The sequence below is a fragment of the Chiloscyllium punctatum genome, chromosome 10 (assembly GCF_047496795.1).
Source record: "Chiloscyllium punctatum isolate Juve2018m chromosome 10, sChiPun1.3, whole genome shotgun sequence".
Classification (NCBI taxonomy): domain Eukaryota; kingdom Metazoa; phylum Chordata; class Chondrichthyes; order Orectolobiformes; family Hemiscylliidae; genus Chiloscyllium; species Chiloscyllium punctatum.
The window spans coordinates 51,941,447-51,968,323 of NC_092748.1; the positions used below are offsets into that span (position 1 = coordinate 51,941,447).

Consider the following 26,877-nt stretch of genomic DNA (forward strand, 5'->3'; position numbering starts at 1 on the left):
ATTATACTTTGACAACAGACATCCTTAATGTTTCAGTACTTAATACTAATTTCATTACATTATTTTCTTTCAATTTACACAGATGTACCTGGACCACCTTCTAACCCAAGAGTGGTTGACACAACAAAAACTACAGCTAGTTTGACTTGGGGGAAACCACATTATGATGGTGGCCTTGACATTATTGGCTATATAGTTGAACATAAGAAAGAAGGCGATGAGAATTGGATAAAAGACACAACAGGCACTGCGCTCAGAATAACTGAATTTGTTGTTGCTAACCTTCAGTCAGGAGAAAAATACAACTTCAGAATTAGTGCAGTCAATGCAGAAGGTGTTGGTGAGCCTGCACAAGTAGAAGGTCTTATTGAAATTAAGGAACGTGAAGTCGCTCCTGATTTTGAGTTGGATGCTGAACTGAGAAGAACTCTTGTTGTCAGAGCTGGAGTAACCATTCGCATCTTTGTACCAATCAAGGGACGTCCAACACCTGATGTTACATGGCTGAAAGGAGACCTCCCAGTTAAAGGCCAAGCAACTGTCGAAACCACAGATTCATACACATTCTTGCTAGTCCCAGACTGTACACGATATGATGCTGGAAAATACACAATGTGTCTTGAAAATATTGCTGGCAAGAAGAGTGGTTTTGTAAATGTGAGGGTTTTAGATTCACCAGGACCACCTATCAATCTCAAAGCCAGAGAAGTAACAAAAGACAGTGTTACCATACAATGGGATATGCCGATGATTGATGGCGGCTCACGGATAACCAATTATGTTGTAGAGAAACGAGAATCAACCCGGAAGGCATACTCTACTGTCACAACCAATTGCCAGAAGTGTTCACTCAGAGTTGTCAATTTGTCGGAAGGATGTGAGTACTACTTCAGAGTAATGGCTGAGAATGAATACGGCATAGGTGAACCAGCTGAGACTTCAGATCCTATAAGAGCATCTGAAGCCCCATCACCTCCTGAACGCCTACACATTATGGATATAACAAAGCACACTGTTAGCCTGTCCTGGCCAAAACCAGAACATGATGGTGGTAGCAAAATTATAGGATATATACTTGAGGCACAGAAGAAAGATTCTGAAAAATGGATGTCTTTGGCAACTGTAAAGACACTAGATTATGTTGCAAAGAATCTTAGTGAAAATGAAGAATATACATTCCGAGTAATGGCAGTAAATGCTGTTGGAAGGAGTGATCCACGAGAAAGCAGACCAGTTATTGTGAAAGAACAAACTATGCTTCCAGAATTTGACCTGCGTGGCATTTACCAGAAGCTTGTGATTGCAAAGGCAGGTGATAATATAAAAATTGACATCCCTGTCCTTGGTCGACCCAAACCAACAGTCACTTGGAATAGAGATGGCCAACCTTTGAAGCAGACGCAGAGAATAAATGTGGAGAGTACAGCAAATTCAACTATACTTAACATCAATGAATGCACAAGAAATGACAGTAGCAAGTTCACGCTGACTGCTAAAAATATAGTTGGTGAAGTTAGTGACACCATCACTGTTCAAGTTCATGACATTCCAGGACCCCCCAAAGGACCAATTAAATTTGATGAAATTTCATCTGATTTCATATTGCTGTCATGGGAGCCTCCTGAAAATGATGGTGGAGTGCCAATTAGCAATTACATTGTAGAAATGCGTGAGACCAACAGTACTTCATGGGTAGAACTAGCTGCCACTGTAATACGTACAACATTTAAAGCACCTCACCTTACAACTGGAACTGAATATCAGTTCCGAGTCAAAGCTCAGAACAGGTATGGTGTTGGTCCTGCAATTTCTTCAGAGGCTGTTGTTGCAGCATTCCCATTCAAGGTGCCAGGACCACCTGGAACTCCTCAAGTTATTGCTGTTAGTAAGGATTCAATGACAATCACCTGGAATGACCCTGTTTCTGATGGTGGAAGTCCAATTTTTGGATACCACATTGAAAGAAAAGAAAGAAATAGTATACTTTGGCAAACTGTAAGTAAGGCATTGGTTGTAGGCACCACATTTAAATCAACCGGACTCACAGATGGTATTGCATATGAATTCCGTGTGATCGCAGAAAACCTGGCTGGCAAAGGTAAGCCAAGCAAACCGTCAGAGCCAGTGTATGCATTAGATCCCATTGATCCTCCTGGTAAACCAGTTCCACTTAACATTACAAGAAATTCTGTCACACTCACCTGGACAAAACCAGAATTTGATGGAGGCTTCAAAATAACTGGTTACACAGTCGAAAAGAGGGATCTACCTAGTGGCCGCTGGCTTAAGGCAAACTTTAGTAATGTCCTGGAGACTGTCTTTACTGTCAGTGGTCTTAATGAAGGTGACAAGTATGAGTTCCGTGTATTAGCTCGTAATGCTGCTGGTTCAATAAGCAAACCATCTGAACCCACTGACGCAATCATATGCAGAGATGACATTGAAGAACCCAGAATAATGGTTGATGCTAAATTCAAGAGTCTTGTACTATTGAAAGCAGGTGAAATGTTCAAACTTGAAGCAGATGTTAGAGGACAACCACCACCAACCATGGTCTGGACAAAAGATGGAAATGAACTTGAAGAAACCGGAAAAGTAGAAGTAAAGATGTCAGATTTCTCTACTGTTCTAATTCACAAAGACAGCATAAGAAGAGATGGTGGTGCATATACGCTTACTGCAACCAATCCTGGAGGAACAGCGAAGCATGTTTTTAACGTAAAGATTTTGGATAGACCTGGACCTCCTGAAGCGCCTATTGTAGTTTCAGATGTCACAGCAGAAAAATGTGTGATATCATGGTTGCCGCCAACAGATGATGGTGGTGCAAAGATTGACCACTACGTAGTTGAAAAACGTGAAACCAGTAGACTTGCATGGACTAATGTGGCCACAGATGTTCAACTAACCAAATTAAAGATAACCAAACTTCTGCAAGGGAATGAATATATTTTCCGTGTTATGGCAGTAAATAAATATGGGGTTGGGGAACCGTTAGAGTCTGATCCTGTTGTTGCTGCCAATCCATTTGTCCCACCTAGCCCGCCTAAGAATCCCATAGTTACAGCTATTACAAAAGATTCAATGGTGGTTTGTTGGGAGCATCCTGATTCTGATGGTGGAAGTGAAATTACTAACTACATTATTGAGCGGCGTGACAAGACAGGAATGCGCTGGGTTAAATGCAACAAAAGAATAGTCACTGACTTACGATACAAAGTTGGAAAACTCACAGAAGGACATGAATATGAATACAGAATCATGGCTGAAAATGCTGCTGGTATAAGCCAACCCAGTTCTTCTAGTCCATACTACAAAGCAATGGACACTGTGTTCAAGCCTGGACCACCAGGTAACCCTAGAGTGCTAGATACTAGCAGATCTTCAATCACTATTGCATGGAATAAACCTATTTATGATGGCGGCTCAGAAATTACAGGTTACATGGTTGAAACAAGCCTCCCTGAAGAGGATGAATGGACAGTTGTAACACCACAGAGTGGACTCCAGGCCACATCTTTCACAATCACTAATCTGAAAGAAAACCAAGAGTACAAAGTTCGTATATATGCTATCAACTCCGAAGGTATTGGAGAACCTGCACAAATTCCTGGAACAGCTAAAGCTGAAGAAAGGTTATTGCCTCCTGAAATAGAGCTTGATGCAGACTTGCGTAAAGTGGTATCCATAAGAGCTTGTTGCACTTTGAGATTATTTGTCACAATTAGAGGAAGACCAACACCTGAGATTAAATGGGCAAGGGAAGATGGGGAACCCTTGGATAGAGCTTCAATTGAAAATACAAGCTCATACTCTCTCCTTATCATTCCAAATGTGAATAGATTTGACAGTGGTAAATATATCATAACACTTGAGAACAGTGGTGGCAGCAAATCTGCTTTTGTCAATGTTAGAGTGCTGGATACCCCAGGAGCACCACAGAATCTTAAAGTTAAGGAAGTTTCTAAAGAATCAGTTACAATCACTTGGGAACCCCCACTCATTGATGGTGGCTCCAAAATTAAGAATTACATTGTGGAGAAAAGAGAATCAACAAGAAAAGCATACTCTACAGTGATTGCCAACTGTCATAAAACAACCTGGAAGATAGACCACTTGCAAGAAGGTTGCAACTATTACTTCCGCGTCCTGGCTGAAAATGAGTATGGAATAGGTCTTCCTGTTGAGACACCTGATGCAATTAAAGTATCAGAAAGACCACTACCACCAGGCAAAGTGACTCTTGTCGATGTGACAAGAAACAGTGCAATTTTGTCATGGGAGAAGCCAGAGCATGACGGAGGCAGTAGAATTTTAGGATACATAGTGGAAATGCAAACTAAAGGCAGTGATAAGTGGACAACATGTGCTACAGTGAAAATAACTGAAGCCACCATCACAGGATTGACACAGGGTGAAGAGTATATATTCCGGGTATCAGCACAAAATGAGAAAGGTGTCAGTGATCCCCGACAGCTTGGGGTCCCTGTAGTTGCAAAAGATCTGGTAATTGCTCCTACTTTAAAGCTTCTATTTACCACATTCAGCGTCCTAGCAGGAGAAGACTTGAAAGTCGATGTACCATTTATTGCACGCCCAAAACCAACTATATCTTGGCTGAAAGATAATCAGCCATTAAAACAAACAACAAGGATAAATGCTGAGACCAAAGACAGTAGAGCAGTTCTGATGATCAAGGAGGCCTGTCGTGACGATGTGGGTCAGTACAACATAAAACTTACAAATGCAGCAGGGGAAGCGTCTGAAAATCTGAGCATTGTTGTTTTGGACAAGCCTGGGCCTCCAATTGGGCCAGTTAAAATTGATGAGGTTACTGCAGATAGTATCATTATATCCTGGAATCCACCAGAATATGATGGCGGTTGTCAAATCAGCAATTATATCGTTGAGAAAAGAGACACTTCAACCACTGTCTGGCAGATTGTTTCTGCTACTGTTGCCCGAACAACAATTAAAGCTGCTCGCTTAAAGACTGGTACTGAATATCAGTTCAGAATTGCAGCTGAGAATAGATATGGAAAGAGCAGTTACTTGACTTCTGAATCTGTTGTGGCACAATATCCTTATAAGCCACCTGGCCCACCTGGTACTCCTTTCATAACAAATATTACAAAGGATAGCATGGTGGTGCAATGGAATGAACCAGTCAATGATGGTGGCAGCAGGGTTCTAGGTTACCATCTTGAACGCAAAGAAAGAAATAGCATTTTATGGATGAAACTGAACAAGACAATTATTTCTGATACAAAATTAAAGTCTACAAATCTTGAAGAAGGCATTGAATATGAATACAGAGTTTATGCTGAGAACATTGTTGGCATTGGCAAACCAAGCAAAGTGTCTGAATGTGTCGCAGCTAGAGATCCTTGTGATCCTCCAGGTCGCCCTGAAGCTATAATTGTCACTAGAAGTTCTGTGACACTACAGTGGACCAAACCTGAATATGACGGAGGCAGCAAAATCACTGGCTACATTGTTGAAAAGAAAGAACTTCCTGATGGTCGTTGGATGAAAGCCAGCTTTACAAATGTCATCGACACTCAGTTTGCTGTCACTGGCTTAGTTGAAGACCAACGATATGAGTTCAGGGTAATTGCTAGAAATGCAGCTGGTGTATTCAGTGAACCATCTGAATCCACTGGTCCAATTACTGTTCGTGATGAAGTAGAACCACCTCGAATTAGCATGGATCCACAATATAAGGAGGGTATTGTCATACATGCAGCTGAAACATTCAAAATTGAAGCTGATGTTTATGGAAAACCAATACCTACAATCCAATGGATGAAAGGAGACCAAGAACTTGAAAATACAGCTAGGCTTGAAATTAAAAGTACAGATTTTAATACACTTTTGACTGTCAAGGAATCTATTCGTATAGATAGTGGCCACTACACCCTGTTGGTAAAGAATGTAGCTGGTGAAAAGTCTGCTGTTATTAATGTGAAGGTACTAGACAGACCAGGACCCCCTGAAGGACCAATTGTTGTAAGTGGAGTAACTGCTGAGAAATGTACGCTGACCTGGAATCCACCAAAACATGATGGCGGTAGTGATGTGTCACATTACATTGTTGAAAGGAGAGAAACTAGTCGTTTGGTCTGGACTTTAGTTGACGCTAATGTGCAAACTCCAAGTTGCAAAGTTACCAAGCTTCTGGAAGGAAATGAATACATCTTCCGTGTTATGGGTGTAAACAAATATGGTGTAGGTGAGCCACTTGAATCAGATCCTGTATTAGCAAAGAATCCATTTGTGCGCCCTGATCCACCAAAGACACCTGAGGTTACTACGATCACAAAGGATTCAATGGTAGTTGTATGGGGAAGACCTGCATCTGATGGTGGTAGTGAAATTCAGGGTTATATTTTGGAAAAACGTGACAAGGAGGGCATTAGATGGACAAGGTGTAACAAACGGCTGGTCAGTGAACTACGTTACAGGACAACTGGACTTATAGAAAACCATAATTATGAATTTAGGGTATCTGCTGAAAATGCTGCTGGTATCAGTGAACCAAGTCCATGTTCCACTTTCTACATGGCATCTGACCCCATCTTCAAACCCGGACCACCCAACAATCCGAAAGTAACTGACTTTACAAGATCTTCTGTCTTCCTTTCATGGGGTAAACCCATTTATGATGGAGGATGTGAAATTCAAGGATACCTTGTGGAGATGTGTGATATAAGCACTGATGAATGGATAATGTGCACAGCAGCAAGTGGCATTAAGCAGACCCACTATGAAGTGGCTAAATTGCAGGAAAAGCATGAATACAAGTTCCGCGTCTGTGCTATCAATAAAGCTGGAGTTGGTGAACATGCTGACTTTCCTGGTACTGTTCTTTTGGAAGATAAGTTAGAAGCTCCAGACCTTGACCTTGATGCTGATTTGAGGAAGGTTATTAATGTCAGAGCAAGTTGTTCTTTGAGATTATTTGTTCCCATCAGAGGGCGCCCTGCTCCAGAAGTGAAATGGACCAAGGCAGATGGTGAAATAAGAGACACTGCACAGATTGAAATTTCTGAAAGTTACACATTGCTTGTAATTGACAATGTTAACAGAAATGACTCTGGCAAATATATGTTAACTTTGGAAAATAGTAGCGGAACAAAATCTGCATTTGTTACTGTGAGAGTCCTTGATACACCAGGCCCACCAGTTAATCTCAAAGTAAGGGATGTAACTAAAGATAGTGTCACCTTATCCTGGGAATATCCTCTCTTGGATGGTGGTGCTAAAATTAAGAACTTCATTGTAGAAAAACGTGAATCTACAAGAAAAGCCTACTCAGCTGTTATCACAAACTGCCACAAGACCTCTTTTAAGATAGAACAACTCCAGGAAGGTTGCAATTATTATTTTAGAGTAACTGCTGAAAACGAGCATGGAATTGGAGTACCTGCAGAAACTGTTGACCCAGTTAAAGTATCTGAGGTACCACAGCCTCCAGGAAAAATAACATTGGTTGATGTGACAAGAAAGTCTGTGTCCCTTACCTGGGAGAAACCGGAACATGATGGTGGTAGCAGAATTATCCAGTATATTGTAGAAATGCAGAGTAAAGGTAGCGAGAAATGGTTGGCATGTGCACATGTAAAAACACTTGAGGCAACAATCCAAAACCTAACCCAAGGAGAGGAGTATCTGTTCAGAGTTATAGCAGTGAATGAAAAAGGAAAGAGTGACCCAAGAACCCTTGCAGTACCTGTGATTGCTAAAGATCTTGTGATTGAACCAGATGTCAAACCAGCATTTAGTAGTTACAGTGTACAGGTAGGACAGGACTTAAAAATTGAGATCCCTATAGCTGGATGCCCTAAACCAACTGTTACTTGGACAAAGGATGGTCAACCACTCAAGCAGACAACTCGAGTTAATGTGTTTGATTCTGGCAGTGCTACAATCCTAACCATCAAGGAATCAATGAGAGATGATCACGGATTGTACAGTATCAATGTGGCAAATGCTGTTGGACAAAAAACAGCAACTATTGAAATAATAACACTTGATAAACCAGGACCACCAAAAGGCCCTGTAAGGTTTGATGAAGTTAGTGCTGAAAGCATTACAATTTCGTGGGATCCGCCAAGCTTTACTGGTGGCTGTCAAATAACTAATTATGTAGTTGAGAAAAGAGATACAACTACTGTAAACTGGGAAATTGTTTCAGCTACAGTTGCAAGAACAAGTCTGAAGATAACCAAACTTAAAACGGGAGCAGAATATCAATTTAGGATATTTGCTGAAAACAGATATGGTAGAAGTTTTGCTTTGGATTCTCAGGCAATTATAGCCCAGTATCCATTTAAAGAGCCTGGTCCACCTGGTACACCATTCGTTGCAGCTGTTACTAAAGACAGCATGGACGTGCAGTGGCATGAACCAATTAATGATGGTGGAAGCAAAGTCTTAGGATATCATCTTGAGCGCAAAGAAAGAAACAGCATTCTTTGGACAAAAATTAACAGAACCATTATACCAGACACAAGGTTTAAAACTACAGGACTCGAAGAAGGCATTGAATATGAATTCAGAGTGTATGCTGAAAATATTGTTGGCATTGGAAAGCCAAGCAAGGTGTCTGAATGCTACTTTGCACGAGATCCATGTGATCCTCCAGGTTGTCCAGAAGCCATCATTATAACCAGAAATTCAATAACACTTCAGTGGACAAAGCCTGTGTATGATGGTGGCAGTATCATAACTGGATATTTAGTGGAGAAGCGTGACTTACCTGAGGGTCGCTGGATGAAAGCAAGCTTTACAAATGTCATTGAGACTCAATTCACTGTAACTGGCCTTACTGAAGACGAAAGGTATGAGTTTAGGGTTATTGCTAAGAATGCTGCAGGAACAATTAGCAAACCATCTGACAGCACTGGACCAATTGTTGCAAAGGATGAAGTTGAACCACCCAGACTAGCTATGGATCCAAAATACAGAGAAACAATAGTGGTGAACGCAGGTGATACATTCAAGTTGGATGCTGATGTTCATGGCAAACCACTACCCATTATCCAGTGGTTCAAAGGTGACAAAGAAGTTGAAGAATCAGCAAGGCTTGAGATTAAAAATACAGATTTCAAAGCTTTACTTCTCGTTAAGGATGCAATTAGAGTGGATGGTGGGCAGTACATTCTTCAGGCTTCTAATGTGGCAGGTACAAAATCTGTTCCTATTACTGTAAAAGTCTTGGACAGACCAGGACCTCCATTAGGCCCTATCCGAGTTACTGGTGTCACTGCTGAGAAGTGTTCGTTATCTTGGAACCCACCAGAACATGATGGTGGAAGTGCGATCTTACACTATATTATTGAGAAAAGAGAAACTAGTCGCCTTGCTTGGACAGTTGTGGCACCAGAAGTTCAAGCTACTGTGCACAAAGTTACCAAACTTTTAGAAGGTAATGAATATATCTTCCGTATAATGGCTGTGAACAAGTTCGGTGTTGGGGAACCCTTGGAGTCTGTACCCGTGTTAATGAAGAGTCCATTTACACCTCCTGGTCCACCAAAATCTTTGGAAATAGCCAATATTGCAAAAGACTCCATGACTGTTTGCTGGAGTAGACCAGATAGCGATGGCGGTAGTGAAATTACAGGTTACATTGTAGAGAAGAGGGATAGGTCTGGCATCAGATGGACAAAATGCAACAAGCATAGAGTAACAGATTTGCGCTTTAGAGTCACAGGACTCACAGAAGAGCATGAATATGAATTTAGGGTATTAGCTGAAAACGTGGCTGGAATTGGTGAACCAAGTCAGCCAACAAATTTCTACAAAGCATGTGATCCTGTTTATAAACCTGGGCCACCAGCAAATCCACACGTTGTAGATACTACAAAAAATTCTGTTGTGCTTGTTTGGGGCAAACCAATTTATGATGGTGGCTGTGACATTCAAGGTTATATAGTCGAAAGTCGTAAAGCAGATGAGGAAGACTGGACAATATGCACACCACAAACCGGTCTACAGGTCACCCGCTTTGAAATTGGGAAACTTACTGAAAATCAGGAATATAACATGCGTGTATGTGCCATCAACAAGGTTGGAGTTGGTGAACCAGCAACAGTAGCTGGTACAGTTAAACCAGAAGATAAACTTGAAGCACCTGAAATTGAACTTTCAGCTGATTTAAGAAAAGGAATCACAGTTAGAGCTGGTGGTACTGCCAGAATCTTTACACCATTCAAAGGAAGACCATCCCCTGAGATCAACTGGTCAAAGGATGAAGGAGAACTAACTGAAAAGTGTCAAGTAGAAAAGAGTTTAAGCTTTACTCAACTAACAATAGACAACTGTGACAGAAATGATGCTGGAAAGTATATTTTGACTTTGGTGAATAGCAGTGGTACGAAGTCTGCATTTGTTACAGTAAAAGTTCTTGACACTCCTGGAGCTCCACAAAACTTAACTGTGAAGGATATAAGGAAAGAATCAGTTACACTACACTGGGAACCACCTCTTATTGATGGTGGTGCAAAAGTTAAAAACTACGTCATCGATAAGCGTGAATCAACCAGAAAAGCATATGCTAATATAACTGCTAAATGTAACAAGTGCAGCTTCAAAGTTGAGAATCTCACTGAAGGAGCAATTTATTACTTCCGTGTGATGGCAGAGAATGAATATGGTATTGGTATACCTGTTGAGACGGTGGATGCTGTAAAGGCTTCTGAGCCACCTTTAGCACCAGGAAAAATCACCCTTGTTGATGTCACCCAAAAGAGTGTGTCTCTAACTTGGGAGAAACCCGAACATGATGGAGGTAGCAGAATTATGGGATACTTGGTGGAAATGCAACCTAAAGGATCTGAGCATTGGGGTGTAATTACCCAATCCAAAACATGTGATGCACTAATTTCTGGTCTCAGTTCAGGACACGAGTATCTCTTCCGTGTGATTGCTTTCAATGAGAAAGGAAAAAGTGATCCTCGAGCTTTGGCTGTACCAGTGATAGCTAAAGATCAAAGTATTGCACCTGCTTTCAAACTCATGTTCAACACGTACAGTGTCCAAGCTGGGGAGAGCCTTAAAGTTGAAGTTCCATTTATTGGTTGTCCTAAACCTAAGATTATATGGATGAAAGATGGTCAGACACTAAAACAGACAACAAGAATTAACGTGGAGGATGCAGCAACAGCAACAATAATTCATATTAAAGAAAGTCAAAGAGATGACCATGGGAAGTATTCTGTAAGTGCTACAAACAGTGCTGGGAAGGTAACAGAAGAGATTGGCATCATTGTGCTTGATAAGCCAGGTCCTCCAGTTGGACCAGTCCGATTTGAAGAAGTCAGTGCTAATTTTGTTGTAATGTCATGGAATCCACCAGAATATACTGGAGGCTGTCAAATTAACAACTATATTGTTCAGAAACGCGACACAACTACCACTGATTGGCAGCTGGTGTCTGCAACTGTAGCAAGGACAACTATTAAAGTTACTAAACTTACCACAGGATCTGAATATCAATTCAAAATCTTTGCTGAAAATAGATATGGGAAGAGTTCATCTTTAGATTCTTCAGCAGTCATCGCACAATATCCATACAAACAACCAGGGCCCCCAGGCACTCCATTTGTGACAGCTGCTACAAAGGATTCCATGTATGTGCAATGGAATGAGCCAGTGATTGATGGTGGAAGTAGAATTTTAGGTTATCATCTTGAACGCAAAGAAAGAAATAGCATTTTGTGGACTAAACTGAACAAAACAATAATTCAAGATACCCACTACAAATGTAATAATCTAGAAGAAGGTATTGAGTATGAGTTCAGAGTTTATGCAGAGAATATTGTTGGCATTGGTAAAACTAGCAAGGTTTCTGAGTGTTACGTAGCCCGTGATCCTTGTGATCCTCCTGGCCGTCCTGAAGCTGTTGTTATCACAAGAAATTATGTTACTCTACAATGGAAAAAACCTCAGTATGATGGTGGTAGCAAAATTACAGGATACGTGATAGAAAAGAAAGAACTTCCTGAAGGTCGCTGGATGAAAGCTAGTTTTACTAATGTAATCGACACTGAATTTACTGCTTCTGGATTAACTGAAAATGCAAGATACGAATTTAGAGTAATTGCAAGAAATGCAGCTGGTACTTTCAGTGAACCATCTGAAAGCACTGGACCAATTACAGCAAGAGATGAAATTGAAGCTCCATCAGCTTCCATGGATCCTAAATACAAAGATGTAATTGTTGTTAATGCAGGAGACAGCTTTGTACTTGAGGCTGACATCCATGGTAAACCAGTACCTGATGTAACATGGATAAAAGATGGCAAGGATATTGAAGCAAATGTTGCCAGAATGGAAACTAAAACTACCATTCAGACAACTAGTTTAACTGTCAAGGAGTGTATAAGAATTGATGGAGGACACTACGTGCTTAAGCTCAGTAATGTAGGTGGAACAAAATCTATTCCAATTACTGTTAAGGTCCTTGATAGGCCTGGCCCTCCTGATGGTGTTTTGACAGTTTCTGGTGTAACTGCAGAAAAGTGCTACTTGGCTTGGAATCCTCCTTCTCAGGATGGTGGTGCCAGTATTTCTCATTACATAATAGAAAAGAGAGAAACATCACGACTTTCATGGACACAGGTAGCATCTGATGTGCAAGCTATTAGTCACAAAGTAACCAAACTTCTTACAGGTAATGAGTATATATTCCGTGTAATGGCAGTAAACAAATATGGAATTGGTGAACCAGTGGAATCTGACCCAGTTGTGGCTAAAAACCCATTCCACACACCAAGTGCACCAACAGTACCTGAGGTTACAGCTATTACTAAAGATTCCATGGTTGTGACATGGGGACGTCCTGATGATGATGGTGGCACTGAAATTGAAGGATATATACTGGAGAAACGCGACAAAGATGGAATCAGATGGACCAGGTGCAATAAAAAGAGGTTGACTGATTTAAGATTTAGAGTTACCGGTTTAACAGAAGGTCATTTCTATGAATTCCGTGTGTTTGCTGAAAATGCTGCTGGTGTAGGTAACCCAAGTGATTCATCTATTTTCTATAGAGCTTATGATGTAATATACGTTCCTGGGCCACCTAGCAATCCAAAGGTGGTAGACACAACAAGATCTACAGTAGCCCTTACCTGGGGCAAACCCATTTATGATGGTGGAGCTAAAATTAAGGGATATGCTATAGAAGTGAAAGAATCAAGCACTGACAACTGGATCACATGCACACCTCCCATGGGTGTGCAGGTAACACATTTCACAATAGAAAACTTGAAGGAAAATACTGAGTATAACATTCGCATCTGTGCCATTAATTCAGAAGGAGTAGGAGAACCTGCCAATGTTTCTGGGACAGTAATTCCAGTTGATAAACTTGAGCCACCAGAAATTGAGCTAGATGCTAATCTCAGAAAGATTGTGTCTGTACATGCTGGTGGTACTTTAAGGCTATTTGTTCCTATTAAAGGCAGACCAGAGCCTGAAGTAAAATGGGAAAAAGCTGAAGGAGCATTAAGTGAGCGAGCCCAGATTGAAGTTACAAGTTCTTACACCATGCTGGTCATAGATAACGTCAACAGATTCCACAGTGGCAAATATAATTTGACTTTGGAAAACAACAGTGGTACTAAATCTGCTTTTGTTAATGTCAGAGTACTTGATTCGCCAAGTGCACCTGTGAACTTGCACATAAAAGAAGTGAACAAAGATTCAGTGACTGTATCATGGGAGCCACCTCTTATTGATGGTGGAGCCAAGATCACTAATTACATTGTTGAAAAACGTGAGTCGACAAGAAAGGCTTACGCGGCTGTTACCAACAATTGCACGAAAAACACCTTCAAAATTGAATCACTTCAAGAAGGTGGTATATATTACTTCCGTGTAATGGCAGTTAATGAGTATGGAATTGGCTTACCAGCAGAGACCACTGAGCCCACTAAAGCATCTGAAGTACCCTTACCTCCTGGTAAAGTGACATTGGTAGATATAACACGCAATAGTGCAACACTTACCTGGGAGAAACCTGAACATGATGGAGGTAGTAAAATAACTTCCTACATTGTTCAAATGCAGACAAAAGGAAGTGAAAAATGGATTTCATGTGCCCAAGTTAAAACATTAGAGGCAACAGTGAAAGGTCTAACTTCAGGTGAGGAATACACCTTTGGCGTAATAGCTGTGAATGAGAAAGGAAAGAGTGACATAAGACAGTTGGGAGTACCAGTGGTTGCAAAAGATATCGAAATAGAGCCATCTGCTGAGCTTCTTTTCAATAGTTTTAGTGTAAAGGCTGGTGATGACCTCAAGATTGATGTACCATTTAGAGGAAGACCTTTACCAACTGTGACATGGAAGAAAAATGGTGAGCCTTTGAAACAGACAACACGAATAAATGTTCAGACATCAAAAACATCAACATTGCTTACCATCAAGGAAGCAATAAAGGAAGATGTTGGAAAATATGAAGTAACATTTTCTAATAATATAGGATCAAAAACTTTCTTAATTACTGTTATTGTTCTTGACAAACCTGGACCACCTAATTCCATTCATATTGATGAAGTCAGTTCTGATTTTATAACTCTATCTTGGAATGCACCAGAGTATGATGGTGGCTGCCAAATTAACAACTACATTGTCGAAAAGAGAGATACCACTACAACTGTATGGGAAACAGTTTCTGCTACTGTTGCAAGAACATCAGTTAAAGTCATACACCTTACAGCAAAATGCGAATACCAGTTCCGTGTCTATGCAGAAAATCGATATGGCAAGAGCCACTACATTGAATCCCCTGCTGTTGTTGCAGAGTATCCATTTAAGCCACCTGGTCCTCCTGCAACTCCTATTGTTGCCCACGCTACCAAAAGTTATATGATTGTAAAATGGAATGAGCCAGTTGTTGATGGAGGTTCCAAGATTATTGGCTACCATCTTGAATGCAAAGAAAGAAGCAGTATCTTATGGACAAAGATGAATCGAGGTCCTATAGTTGACACAAAAATGAAAGTAACTGGCCTTGAAGAAGGTCTGGTTTACGAATATCGTGTGTATGCTGAGAACATTGCTGGTATTGGTAGGCACAGTAAGGTTTCTGAGCCTGCTGCAGCAAGGGACCCATGTGATCCTCCTGGACAACCTGAAGTAACATATATTACTAGAACCTCTGTTTCATTGTCATGGACCAAGCCTGAATATGATGGCGGTGCTAAAGTAACTGGTTATATTATTGAATCTAGAGAACTACCTGATGGACGCTGGCTTAAGTGTAATTTTACTAATGTCCAAGAAACATATTTTGATGTTACTGGTCTAACGGAAGATCAGCGTTATGAGTTCCATATTATTGCAAAGAATGCTGCAGGATTATTCAGTGAACCGTCTGAATCAACAGGACCTATTATTGTTAAGGATGATATGGAAGCCCCAAGAATTATGATGGATGCCAGATTTAGAGAGATTGTTATCAAAGCAGGTGAGACTATCAAAGTTAATGTAGATATTGCAGGTCGCCCTCTTCCAGTGATATCGTGGACAAAAGATGGCAAAGAGCTCGAAGGTCAAGCTAGAGTTGACATCCAATCAACCAACAATAGCACTGCAATTACCATTAAGGACTGTGTTAGACGAGATTCAGGACAATATGTTATAACATTACAGAATGTTGCAGGAACAAGATCTCAAGCTATTAACTGCAAGGTACTTGATAGACCAGGCCCACCTGCTGGTCCTTTGGAAATAAGTGGCCGTACCGCAGAAAAGTGTTCATTGTCATGGGGACCTCCTCAAGAGAATGGAGGAGCAGAAGTTGATCACTATATTGTCGAAAAGCGTGAAACAAGTCGTCTTGCTTGGACTTGTGTAACAGAAAACTTACCAACAACATCTTGTAAAGTGACTAAACTGCTTAAAGGCAATGAGTATGTTTTCAGAGTAATGGGAGTGAACAAGTATGGAGTTGGTGAAGCTTTAGAGAGTGAACCTGTCAAAGCTATTGATCCATTCACAATTCCTAGTGCACCAAAATCTATAGAAATAACCAATGTCACAAAAGATTCTATGACTATCTGCTGGGAAAGACCTGACAGTGATGGTGGAAATCCAATTGCTGGGTATATAATTGAGAAACGAGAAAAGAATGGTTTACGTTGGGTTCGAGTTACTAAGAAACCTGTGTACGATCTAAGAGTAAAAGCAACAGGGCTCCGTGAAGGTGCTGATTATGAATATCAGGTACATGCAGAAAATGCTGCTGGTGTAGGTCCTCCAAGTGAACCATCAGCCTTTGTCCGTGCTGAAGATCCAGTTTTCAAACCTTCTCCTCCATCCAAACCAAAAATTATTGATTCAGCAAAGACAAGTATTACTGTTAGCTGGCCAAAGCCTCTGTTCGATGGTGGAGCACCAGTCACTGGATACAATGTAGAATATAAGAAGTCTGAAGACACTGAATGGACAACAGCAATTCAGAATTTGAGAGGCACAGAATATACAGTGCTCGGACTTGCATCTGGAGCAGAGTATGTTTTCTGTGTACGTTCAATTAACAAAGTTGGTGTTAGTGATCAAAGTGAAATATCTGACCCACAGTTTGCAAAAGAAAGAGAAGAGGAGCCTGCATTTGAAATTGATAATGAAATGCGCAAAACTTTAATTGTCAAAGCTGGAAGTTCCTTTACATTACCTGTAACTTTTAGAGGAAAACCTGTGCCCAATGTGATGTGGAGCAAACCAGATGTAGACCTCCGTGTAAGAGGATGTATTGATACTACTGATTCAAGAACCTCTCTAACAATCGAAAAAGCAACAAGAAATGATGCTGGCAAATATACTGTAACATTGCAGAACATTTTGGCTACTGCCACACTCACACTAGCTGTCAAGGTTCTGGATTCACCTGGACCTCCTGGCCCTATTATTATAAGAGATGTTACTAAGGATTCTGTAACACTGGCCTGGGATGTCCCAGACAATGAAGGTGGTGCTCCAGTGAAGAATTATCACGTAGAGAAGCGTGAAGCTAGTAAGAAAGCATGGGTCACCGTAACAAACAACTGTCAACGTCTCACCTACAAACTTAGCAACTTACAAGAAGGTGCCATTTACTATTTCCGTGTCCGAGGTGAAAATGAGTTTGGTGTTGGTGTAGCTGTTGAGAGCAAGGATGGTGTTAAGATAACAGGTAATTATCCATTTCTTACAACTTCTTAAGCTTTTTCATAATTAGCCATTGAACTGTAACACCTAAACATGTAGCATAACCTTAATGTTCACCCCATCTTTTAATACAACAAATCCTTTGCATTTTATTTTCTAATTAATTTGATCAGAGATGGTTTTACATAACTATGGAGCAGATGGCACTTCAACCCAGGCCTCGTTGTCCAAGGCTAGGGATTCTACACTGCAATACAAGAGGGAAAGCACTTATTTGGGCAACCAGTTTTGATTTGTATTACAGGAACATCTAAGACCAAAATACAAGTATTCTGTTTTTCTGTTTGTGCTCTCAGATTGTTTCATGGTTTCAGAAAATTACAAAGAAAATCAAAGAAGCAAAATATAAAATAAAAATTAGGAAAAAACATTTTGTGTAAAGTATGATGTTAACAAGGTTCTCAGTTGAGGCATTGTGTGAAAGCAGTGGGAAAATGCATCTGACACTGACAGGCTAAAGAGTAACGTTTAATTTTATTTTGTTTTCAGAAAAGCCAAGTATGCCTGAACGACTTGGAGTTACAGGTGTCACCAAGAATAGTGTTTCACTTGCTTGGTCGAAACCAGAACATGACGGAGGCAGTAGGATCACAAACTATGTTGTAGAAGCTCTTGAAAAAGGTCACCAAAAGTGGATTAAATGTGCCATTGTGAAGACCACACAACATGTTATACATGGTTTGAAAGAAAACGTTGAGTACTACTTCAGAGTATCTGCTGAAAACCAAGCTGGTCTCAGTGATCCAAAGGAAATGCTTCTACCAGTAACAGTTAAAGAACAACTTGGTAATTTTTATTGATATTACAGTCATGTCATTCTGTAATATGAGCCATTACAATTTAAGTGTACACTGGAAATTTAAATCTGTGTATCTTTCTTCATTTAATAGTATTTAGAATTTATTCCATCAACCAAAATTGATATTTTTACTTTCAGAATCACCTGAAATCAACATGAAGAACTTTCCACACAATACTGTATATGTTAGAGCTGGATCCAACCTGAAATTTGAAATCCCAATATCAGGAAAGCCACAACCAAAAGTATCTTGGTCCAAAGATGGCATAGCTGTGAAGTCAACCCTGAGATTCAATACTGAAATGACTGCTGAAAGCATGATTGTGAACCTGAAAGAAAGTGTTGCAGGTGACGCAGGTCGATATGACATTACTGCTGCCAACTCCAGTGGAACAACAAAATCCTTTGTGATTATTGTCGTGCTTGACAGGCCTGGACCTCCAGTTGGTCCTGTAAATATTAGTGATGTTACTGAAAGTAGTGTAACACTGAGATGGCAACCACCAGCTTATGATGGTGGCAGTCAGGTAACAAATTATATTGTCCTGAAAAGAGAAACAAGCACTGCTGCTTGGTCGGAAGTGTCTGCAACTGCAGCCAGAAGTACAATCAAAGTTATGAAGCTGACTACTGGAGAGGAATACCAATTCCGCATCAAAGCCGAGAACCGCTTTGGAATCAGTGACCATATCGACTCCAAATGTGTTGTAGTCAAATTGCCATACAGTAAGTAACTTACTATGCAATAATATGAAATTGAGCAGAGCAAAGAAGATCATGATTATTGTTCATTTTATCTATTCAAACAGTTAACTGTATATTTATGGTATTTTACAGCAACACCTGGACCTCCATCAACTCCTTGGGTAACTAATGTCACCCGAGAGAGTATAACAGTGTGCTGGAATGAGCCAGTTTCTGATGGCGGCAACCAAGTGATTGGTTATCATGTGGAAATGAAAGACAGAAACAGCATTTTATGGCAGAAAATTAACAAGACCATTGTCCGTTCAACACACTTGAAGGTCACAAATATCAGTGCTGGACTTATCTATGAATTCCGTATATATGCAGAAAATGCTGCAGGTGTTGGGAAAGTCAGTCATCCTTCTGATCAAGTTCTTGCAATTGATCCTTGTGGTATGAATTAAATTAAGTCGTCATTGATTTTGATCAAATATAGAATTGCTTTATTGTTAGACTGCTCAATTATTTGCATTTATGACTAAATAATTACATTTAAACATAATTTGTTTTCTCAGAAATTCCAACAAATCTACGTGTAACAGATATTTCAAAGACTTCTGTAAGCCTCAGTTGGAAAAAACCAGCTTATGATGGTGGAAGCAAGGTCTCTGGCTACATTGTTGAAAGGCGTGATTTGCCAAATGGGCGATGGACAAAGGCCAGCTTTACAAATGTCATTGAGACTCAGTTTACTGTCTCAGGTTTGACTCAAGATGCACAGTATGAATTCCGTGTATTTGCAAAGAATGCAATTGGTTCAATAAGTAATCCATCCGAAATTGTTGGACCCGTAACATGCCATGATACCTTTGGTAACTATTTCCTTCTGACAATAATACCTCCACATTTGAAGATTTTCCTTTGTGGTCAGCATGTCTAATGGTATCACTGTCAATCATTTGATTTGTAGGTGCACCTCAGGTTGACTTACCATTGGAGTATACAGATGTCGTCAAACTTAAGGCTGGTTCAGCTGTAAAGCTGAAGGTTGGAATCTCTGGCAAACCTGTGCCTTCCATTGACTGGTTTAAAAATAATAAAGAACTTGAGACAAGTTCTCAAGTCTTTTTGGAAAGCACAACTGACTCTACAGCAGTAATAATTAAGGATGCTACTCGGATCAACAGTGGAAACTATGAAATCAAGCTTAAAAATCCCATGGGCTCAGCATCAGCAACAATCAGACTGCTAATACTTGGTATGTTAGTGGACTGAGAACTGATTAGTTGAAGGCTTTTACTTCAGCTGGATGTTTTTTGCAAATTACTTGACATATGTCTTCTGCTTTACAGACAAACCTGGACCCCCGATTGGCCCTATCCAATTCAAAACTGTTACAGCTGAGAAGATTACAATTATGTGGTCTGCACCAACAGATGATGGTGGTGCACCAGTCACCCACTATATCGTTGAAAAACGTGAGACAAGTCGAGTTGTATGGTCTCTTATTTCAGAAACATTGGAACATAATATTATTACGGTGCGAAACATCATTAAAGGCAATGAATATGTCTTCCGTGTTCGGGGTGTCAATAAATATGGTGTCGGTGATCCATTGGAATCTGATCCTGTCATTGCTAAGAATGCATTTGGTAAGACAACCACACTATTTTTTTGCCCCATGAATGCTCTTCTTAATTGATACATAAAGCATAACATTGAATCTTCTCTTTTCAATAGTTACACCTGGGCAGCCATCCAGGCCAGAGGCCACCATGATAACAAAAGAGACAATGACAGTCAATTGGAAGAGACCCACGATTGATGGTGGTAGTGAAATCAGTGGCTATATTTTGGAAAGACGTGAGAAAAAGAGTCTAAGATGGTTTAAGGTCATGAAGGAATCTATCCGAGACACCAGGCAAAAGGTTGTTGGCCTTACAGAAGGAAATGATTATCAGTATCGTGTGTGTGCTCTTAATGCAGCAGGAGCAGGCCCATTTTCTGATCCTTCTGACTTCTATAAAGCTGCTGATCCAATTGGTACGTAAAAGTAATGCGAAATTTGTTGAAATTACGTGAGCTTTATGTAACAGGCAACATTGTTTTACGTATTCATATGTTCAAATATTCATTTAATTTTCAGACCAACCTGGCCAACCAACTAAACTGAAGATTGTGGACAGTACTAAATCTTCCATTACTCTTGGTTGGACTAAACCTGTCTATGATGGAGGAAGTGCAATAACAAGCTATATGGTGGAAATGCGAGAAGCTGATGAAGAACAATGGGCTGTAGTTACTTCTAAGGGTGAAGTCAGAACCACAGAATATGTTGTATCACATTTAAAACATGGCGTAGACTACTACTTCCGTGTCAGTGCTGTAAATGTTGCTGGACATGGAGAACCAATTGAAATGGTAGAACCTGTACAGGCTAAAGATATACTTGGTAAGTGTACAATATTTCAAATTCATTGAACCTATCTTTACAGCACATGTCATGGATATTTCCTAATATGTGTTTATTTAAACATTTATCTTCTGCAGAAGAGCCGGAGATCGATCTTGATGTTGTACTCAAAACTTCTATAACAGCAAAATCAGGTGAAGATGTACAAATTCTGATACCTTTCAAAGGTCGTCCTACTCCAACTGTTACCTGGAGAAAGGGTGAGAAAAATATAAGTATGGAAGAAAGATATGTCATCCACAATACTGAATCATCTACAGTTCTCAATATTCCTGAGGTCCGGCGTGAAGATGCGGGCAGGTATGTTTTGACAATTGAAAATGGTGTTGGCGAACCCAAATCAACATTCATAACTGTGAAAGTCCTTGATTCTCCTGGACCTTGTCAGAAATTGCATATTAAGCATGTAACCAGAAGCACTGTCACATTAGTTTGGGAGCCACCTCTTAATAATGGTGGGGCTGAAGTTACCAATTATGTCATTGAAAAGAGAGATGCCACAAAGAGAGCCTGGTCCATTGTCACAAATAAATGTTCCAGCACAACTTTTAAGATTACTGACTTGTCAGAAAAGAACGCATTCTTTTTCCGAGTATTGGCCGAGAATGAAAATGGATTGGGAGAACCATGTGAGACGTCAGAAGCAGTGAGAGCCACTGAAGTACCAGGACCAATCAAAGATCTTGCAATGCATGACTCAACAAAGTCTTCTGTTACACTAGAATGGAACAAACCTGACTATGATGGAGGTAGTTTAATTTCTGAATATGTAATTGAAAAGAAATTAAAAGAAGCACAAGAATGGTCACATGCTGGAATTTGCAAGACCTGCATATTTGAAATCACCAATTTAAAGGAGTTAGCAGAAATGGAATTCCGGGTTTTCGCTAAAAATGAAAAAGGACTGAGTGATGGTGTTGTTATTGGACCTATCACTGTAAAAGATTATGTCATTACACCTGAAGCAGATTTATCTGACATACCAGGAGGACAGATCAGTGTCAGAATTGGACACAATGTACATGTTGAACTCCCATACAAGGGTAAACCACAACCAACTATCAAGTGGCTGAAGGATAATATTCCATTGAAAGAAAGTGAACATATTCGGTATAAGAAAATAGAAAACAAAGCTATTTTAAGTATTAAAAACATCAAGAAAGAAAATGGTGGGAAGTACACCTTGATCCTTGATAACGCAATTTCCAGGAAGTTATACAACTTTACTATAATCACACTGGGTCCTCCATCAAAGCCTAAAGGACCAATTAGGTTTGATGAAATCAAATCTGAAAGTGTTGTAATATCGTGGGATGCTCCTGAAGATGATGGAGGAAGTGAAGTTACATCTTATAGTATTGAAAAACGTGAAACTACACAAACCAGTTGGAAACTGGTTTGTTCTAGTGTGGCCAGAAAAACATTTAAGGTTACCAAACTGGTTAAAGATTTAGAGTATCAATTTAGAATTTGTGCTGAAAACAGATATGGAGTGAGTCAACCTCTTACCTCAATGGCTGTTTTGGCAAAGCATCAGTTCAGGCTTCCTGGTCCACCTGGGAGACCTGTTGTATACAATGTTACTTGTGATGGTATGACAATCTCATGGGATGCACCAGTATATGATGGTGGTTCCGAGGTCACAGGTTATCATGTTGAGAAGAAAGAAAGAAACAGCATATTGTGGCAAAAAGTCAATACAATGCCAATCTCTGGCAGAGATTACAGAATTTCAGGACTTATTGAGGGCCTGGACTATCAGTTCCGAGTATACTCTGAAAACAATGTTGGATTGAGCCCTGCGAGTGAAGCAAGTAAATACACTTTGGCTGTCTCACCAGTCGGTAAGTAATTTATTCCTGAAAAGTATTGTACTGAAGTCATACTTGTGCTTTATTCTACTTGTATCTGAGCATAAAAGCCAGTATTGACGATTTGTATGTTTTATCAGATCCACCTGGCACCCCAGACTATATAGATGTGACAAGGGAAACTGTAACACTTAAGTGGGATCCTCCACAACGTGATGGTGGAAGCAAGATAGTGGCCTATAGTGTTGAAAAACGACAAGGAGGTGGACCTTGGCTCCGGTGCAACTTTATTGATATTACTGAATGCCAATACACAGTATCGGGTCTTAGCCCTGGTGACCGTTATGAATTCCGCATTATTGCAAGGAATGCAGTTGGAACAGTCAGCCCACCATCTCAGTCATCAGGACACATCATGACAAGAGATGAAAGCAGTACGTACCAAAATAAAAAGTACTTGTGTGATATATGACATTGTAGATAATTGTTATGTCATTGAAGTATTAATTTTGTAATTACTCAAAACTTTCTTTCACAGTACCGCCATCAATTGAATTTGGTGCCGAGCACTTTGAAGGCTTGACTGTAAAAGCTGGTGACAACATTCGGCTCAAGGTGCATATTAAAGGTCGTCCCATACCAAAGGTGACCTGGTACAAAGATGGAAAGGAAATTGACAAGAAATTGATGGTAGATATCACAAATGTTATTGGATCTAGTTCCCTCTTTGTTAGAGACACCAGTCGAGATCATCGTGGTATATATACTGTGGAAGCCAAGAATGCTTCAGGCACCAAGACAGCTGATATTCATATCAGAGTTCAAGGTATTTGAATGAACTTATAAACTAGTTACTTTTTTCCATTGTGTTTGCATACTACTCTTAAGGACATGAATATTTTAATACTTGTAGAATTATTTGCTCGGCACTAACAATTCTGATTTTATTCAGATACACCTGGACCACCAGTTGGACCTATTCGATTTAGCAATGTTACTGGTGAGAAACTTACTTTATGGTGGATTCCCCCAGAAAATGATGGCTGTGCTGTCATTACTCACTATGTTATTGAGAAACGAGAAACAAGTCGACTCGCCTGGGCATTGGTCAGTGATACCTGTGAAGCCTGCTCATTTACTGTCACCAAACTAATTAAGGGGAACGAATACCAGTTCCGTATCTCAGCTGTCAACAAGTTTGGTACTGGAAGACCAATAGATTCAGAGCCAGTTATTGCACAGATACCATACAGTATGTGTATTTTAATCTTTATGATCTATAGCTGATAAGACTTGCTTTACTTTTTTTTGTGAAACGTTTACTAGTTACAATTCGTCAAACCAATCCTAATTCAGGAACTTCTTTTTATGTTTGCTTCACAGCTGTACCTGATGAACCTGGTACTCCAGAACCAACTAATATTACAGGAGAAACTATTACCCTTACATGGTCAAGACCAATATCAGATGGAGGAAATGAAATTAACCACTACATCCTTGAACGGCGTGAGAAAAAGAGTATGCGATGGGTCAAAGTTACCAGCAAGAGACCCATTACTGAAACCAGATTCAAAGTACCTAATCTTATAGAAGGGAATGAATATGAATTCCGTGTAATGGCTGAAAATAATGCTGGAGTTGGTCCCCCAAGTGCTGTTTCCAGACTTATTAAATGCAGAGAGCCAGTTAATCCACCAAGTGCACCTACAGTTGTCCGAGTCACAGATACAACAAAGACATCCGTTAGTTTGGAATGGACTCAGCCTGTGTTTGATGGTGGCATGGAAATTATTGGCTATATAATCGAAAAGTGCAAGACTGGTCTGGAAGACTGGCGTAAGGTCAACGTAGAAGCATGTGTCAATACCAAGTACATAGTCACTGACCTGGAGCCTGGTGAAGAATATAAATTCCGTGTCTGTGCCGTTAATGGTGCAGGAAAAGGAGAGAGCTGTGAAGTTGCTGCTCCAGTACAAGCTACAGATAGGTTAACCTCACCTGAAATTGATATTGATGCTAGTTTCAAACAAATCCATATTGTTAGAGCCGGTGGTACAATTCAGTTGCACGTTGCCTTCCGAGGCAGACCAGTTCCTGTTGCCACTTGGAAAAAGGCAGATTCTTCGATTGGGGTACATGTTGACATCATTACAACAGACACAAGCAGCGTATTAACAGTGGAGAATTGCAATAGGTATGATGCTGGAAAATATACCCTTAATGTGGAAAACAGCAATGGCAGCAAATCCATTACCTTCACTGTTAAGGTGCAAGACACCCCTGGTCCACCGGGCCCAATTACCTTCAAAGAAGTTACAAGAGGTTCAATTACATTAATGTGGGATGCTCCTGTTCATGATGGAGGTTCACGAATTCATCATTATGTTGTGGAGAAACGTGAAGCCAGTAGGCGTAGCTGGCAAGAAATCAGTGGAAAGTGCACTCGGCAGATTTTCAGGGCACAAGAACTTGCAGAAGGAGTACCATATTTCTTCCGTGTGATGGCAGTAAATGAATTTGGTCTTGGTGAGCCATATGAAATGACAGAACCCATTGTAGCTACCGAAGAGCCAGCACCACCTAAGCGACTCGATATTGTCGACACAGGCAGAACCTTTGCTGTCTTGGCTTGGCTGAAACCAGAGCATGATGGTGGCAGTCATATTACCGGTTATCTGGTAGAGATGAAACAGAAAGGTTCAGATCATTGGGTTGAAGATGGTCATACCAAAAACCTTACTCTCACAGTTGATGGACTGGTTGAAAATACAGAATATGAGTTCCGTGTCAGAGCAAAGAATGATGCTGGCTACAGTGAACCAAGAGAGGCATTTTCTTCTGTTATTATTAAAGAACCACAGATAGAGCCTAAAGCAGATTTATCTGGAATCACTAATCAATTGATTACTTGCAAAACAGGAAGTGCCTTTACTATCGATGTGCCTATTAGCGGACGTCCAGCTCCTAAGGTTATGTGGAAGCTGGAGGAGATGAGACTTAAGGAAACAGATAGAGTTAGTATCAAAACAACAAAAGAGAGAACTACACTGACAGCGAAGGATGCATTGAGAGGTGACTCTGGAAAATATTATTTAACACTTGAAAACACAGCAGGAGTCAAGACCTTTACCATAACTGTTAACGTCATTGGTCGGCCGGGCCCAGTTACTGGTCCCATAGCCATCTCATCCGTTTCGGCAGAGTCATGTGTACTGTCTTGGAAAGAACCCGAAGATGATGGTGGCACTGAAATTACCAACTACATTGTGGAAAAGCGCGAGTCTGGTACTACTGTATGGCAACTCATCAATTCCAGTGTAAAACGGACTCAAATTAAAGTTACCCACTTGACAAAGTATATGGAATACAGCTTCCGTGTCTGTTCAGAAAACAGATTTGGTGTCAGCAAGCCATTGGAATCGTTACCTGTGGTTGCTGAGCATCCATTTGGTAAGTGAAATATGTAAACTCTTAAATTATAATGCATACGTTTAAACATATGCCAAAAGAATGAAAACTGAAAAGATTATAAATTGTCTTTGTTTTGTATATAATGTAGTTCCACCAAGTCCACCAACCAGGCCAGAAGTGTATTTTGTATCTGCCAATGCAATGTCTATTCGATGGGAAGAGCCATATCATGATGGTGGCAGCAAAGTTACAGGATACTGGATTGAAAAGAAAGAACGTAACAGCATTCTCTGGGTAAAAGAAAACAAAATACCATGCATCGATTGCCATTATAAAGTATCTACTCTCGTAGAAGGTTTGGAGTACCAGTTCAGAACTTACGCAATGAATGCTGCTGGCTTGAGCAAAGCTAGTGAAGCTTCTAGACTAGTAATGGCTCAGAATCCTGTTGGTAAGTACATACATAAGTCTCA

At 40.3% G+C, this 26,877-nt stretch overlaps 1 protein-coding gene across 1 annotated transcript in view; it reads left to right on the forward strand.

Annotated features, from left to right (window-relative positions):
- ttn.2 (titin, tandem duplicate 2) overlaps window positions 1-26,877 on the forward strand; it is a 346,071-nt gene that overhangs the window by 299,917 nt on the left and 19,277 nt on the right. Inside the window, exons 262-276 of the mRNA XM_072579113.1 lie at window positions 83-17,188; window positions 17,713-18,009; window positions 18,161-18,748; window positions 18,860-19,162; window positions 19,285-19,581; window positions 19,680-19,967; window positions 20,062-20,361; window positions 20,450-20,752; window positions 20,856-21,161; window positions 21,260-23,026; window positions 23,134-23,427; window positions 23,532-23,819; window positions 23,946-24,245; window positions 24,377-26,443; window positions 26,553-26,855. Coding sequence (XP_072435214.1) covers window positions 83-17,188; window positions 17,713-18,009; window positions 18,161-18,748; window positions 18,860-19,162; window positions 19,285-19,581; window positions 19,680-19,967; window positions 20,062-20,361; window positions 20,450-20,752; window positions 20,856-21,161; window positions 21,260-23,026; window positions 23,134-23,427; window positions 23,532-23,819; window positions 23,946-24,245; window positions 24,377-26,443; window positions 26,553-26,855 — 24,807 coding nt within the window. The remainder of the gene's footprint in view (window positions 1-82; window positions 17,189-17,712; window positions 18,010-18,160; window positions 18,749-18,859; window positions 19,163-19,284; window positions 19,582-19,679; window positions 19,968-20,061; window positions 20,362-20,449; window positions 20,753-20,855; window positions 21,162-21,259; window positions 23,027-23,133; window positions 23,428-23,531; window positions 23,820-23,945; window positions 24,246-24,376; window positions 26,444-26,552; window positions 26,856-26,877) is intronic.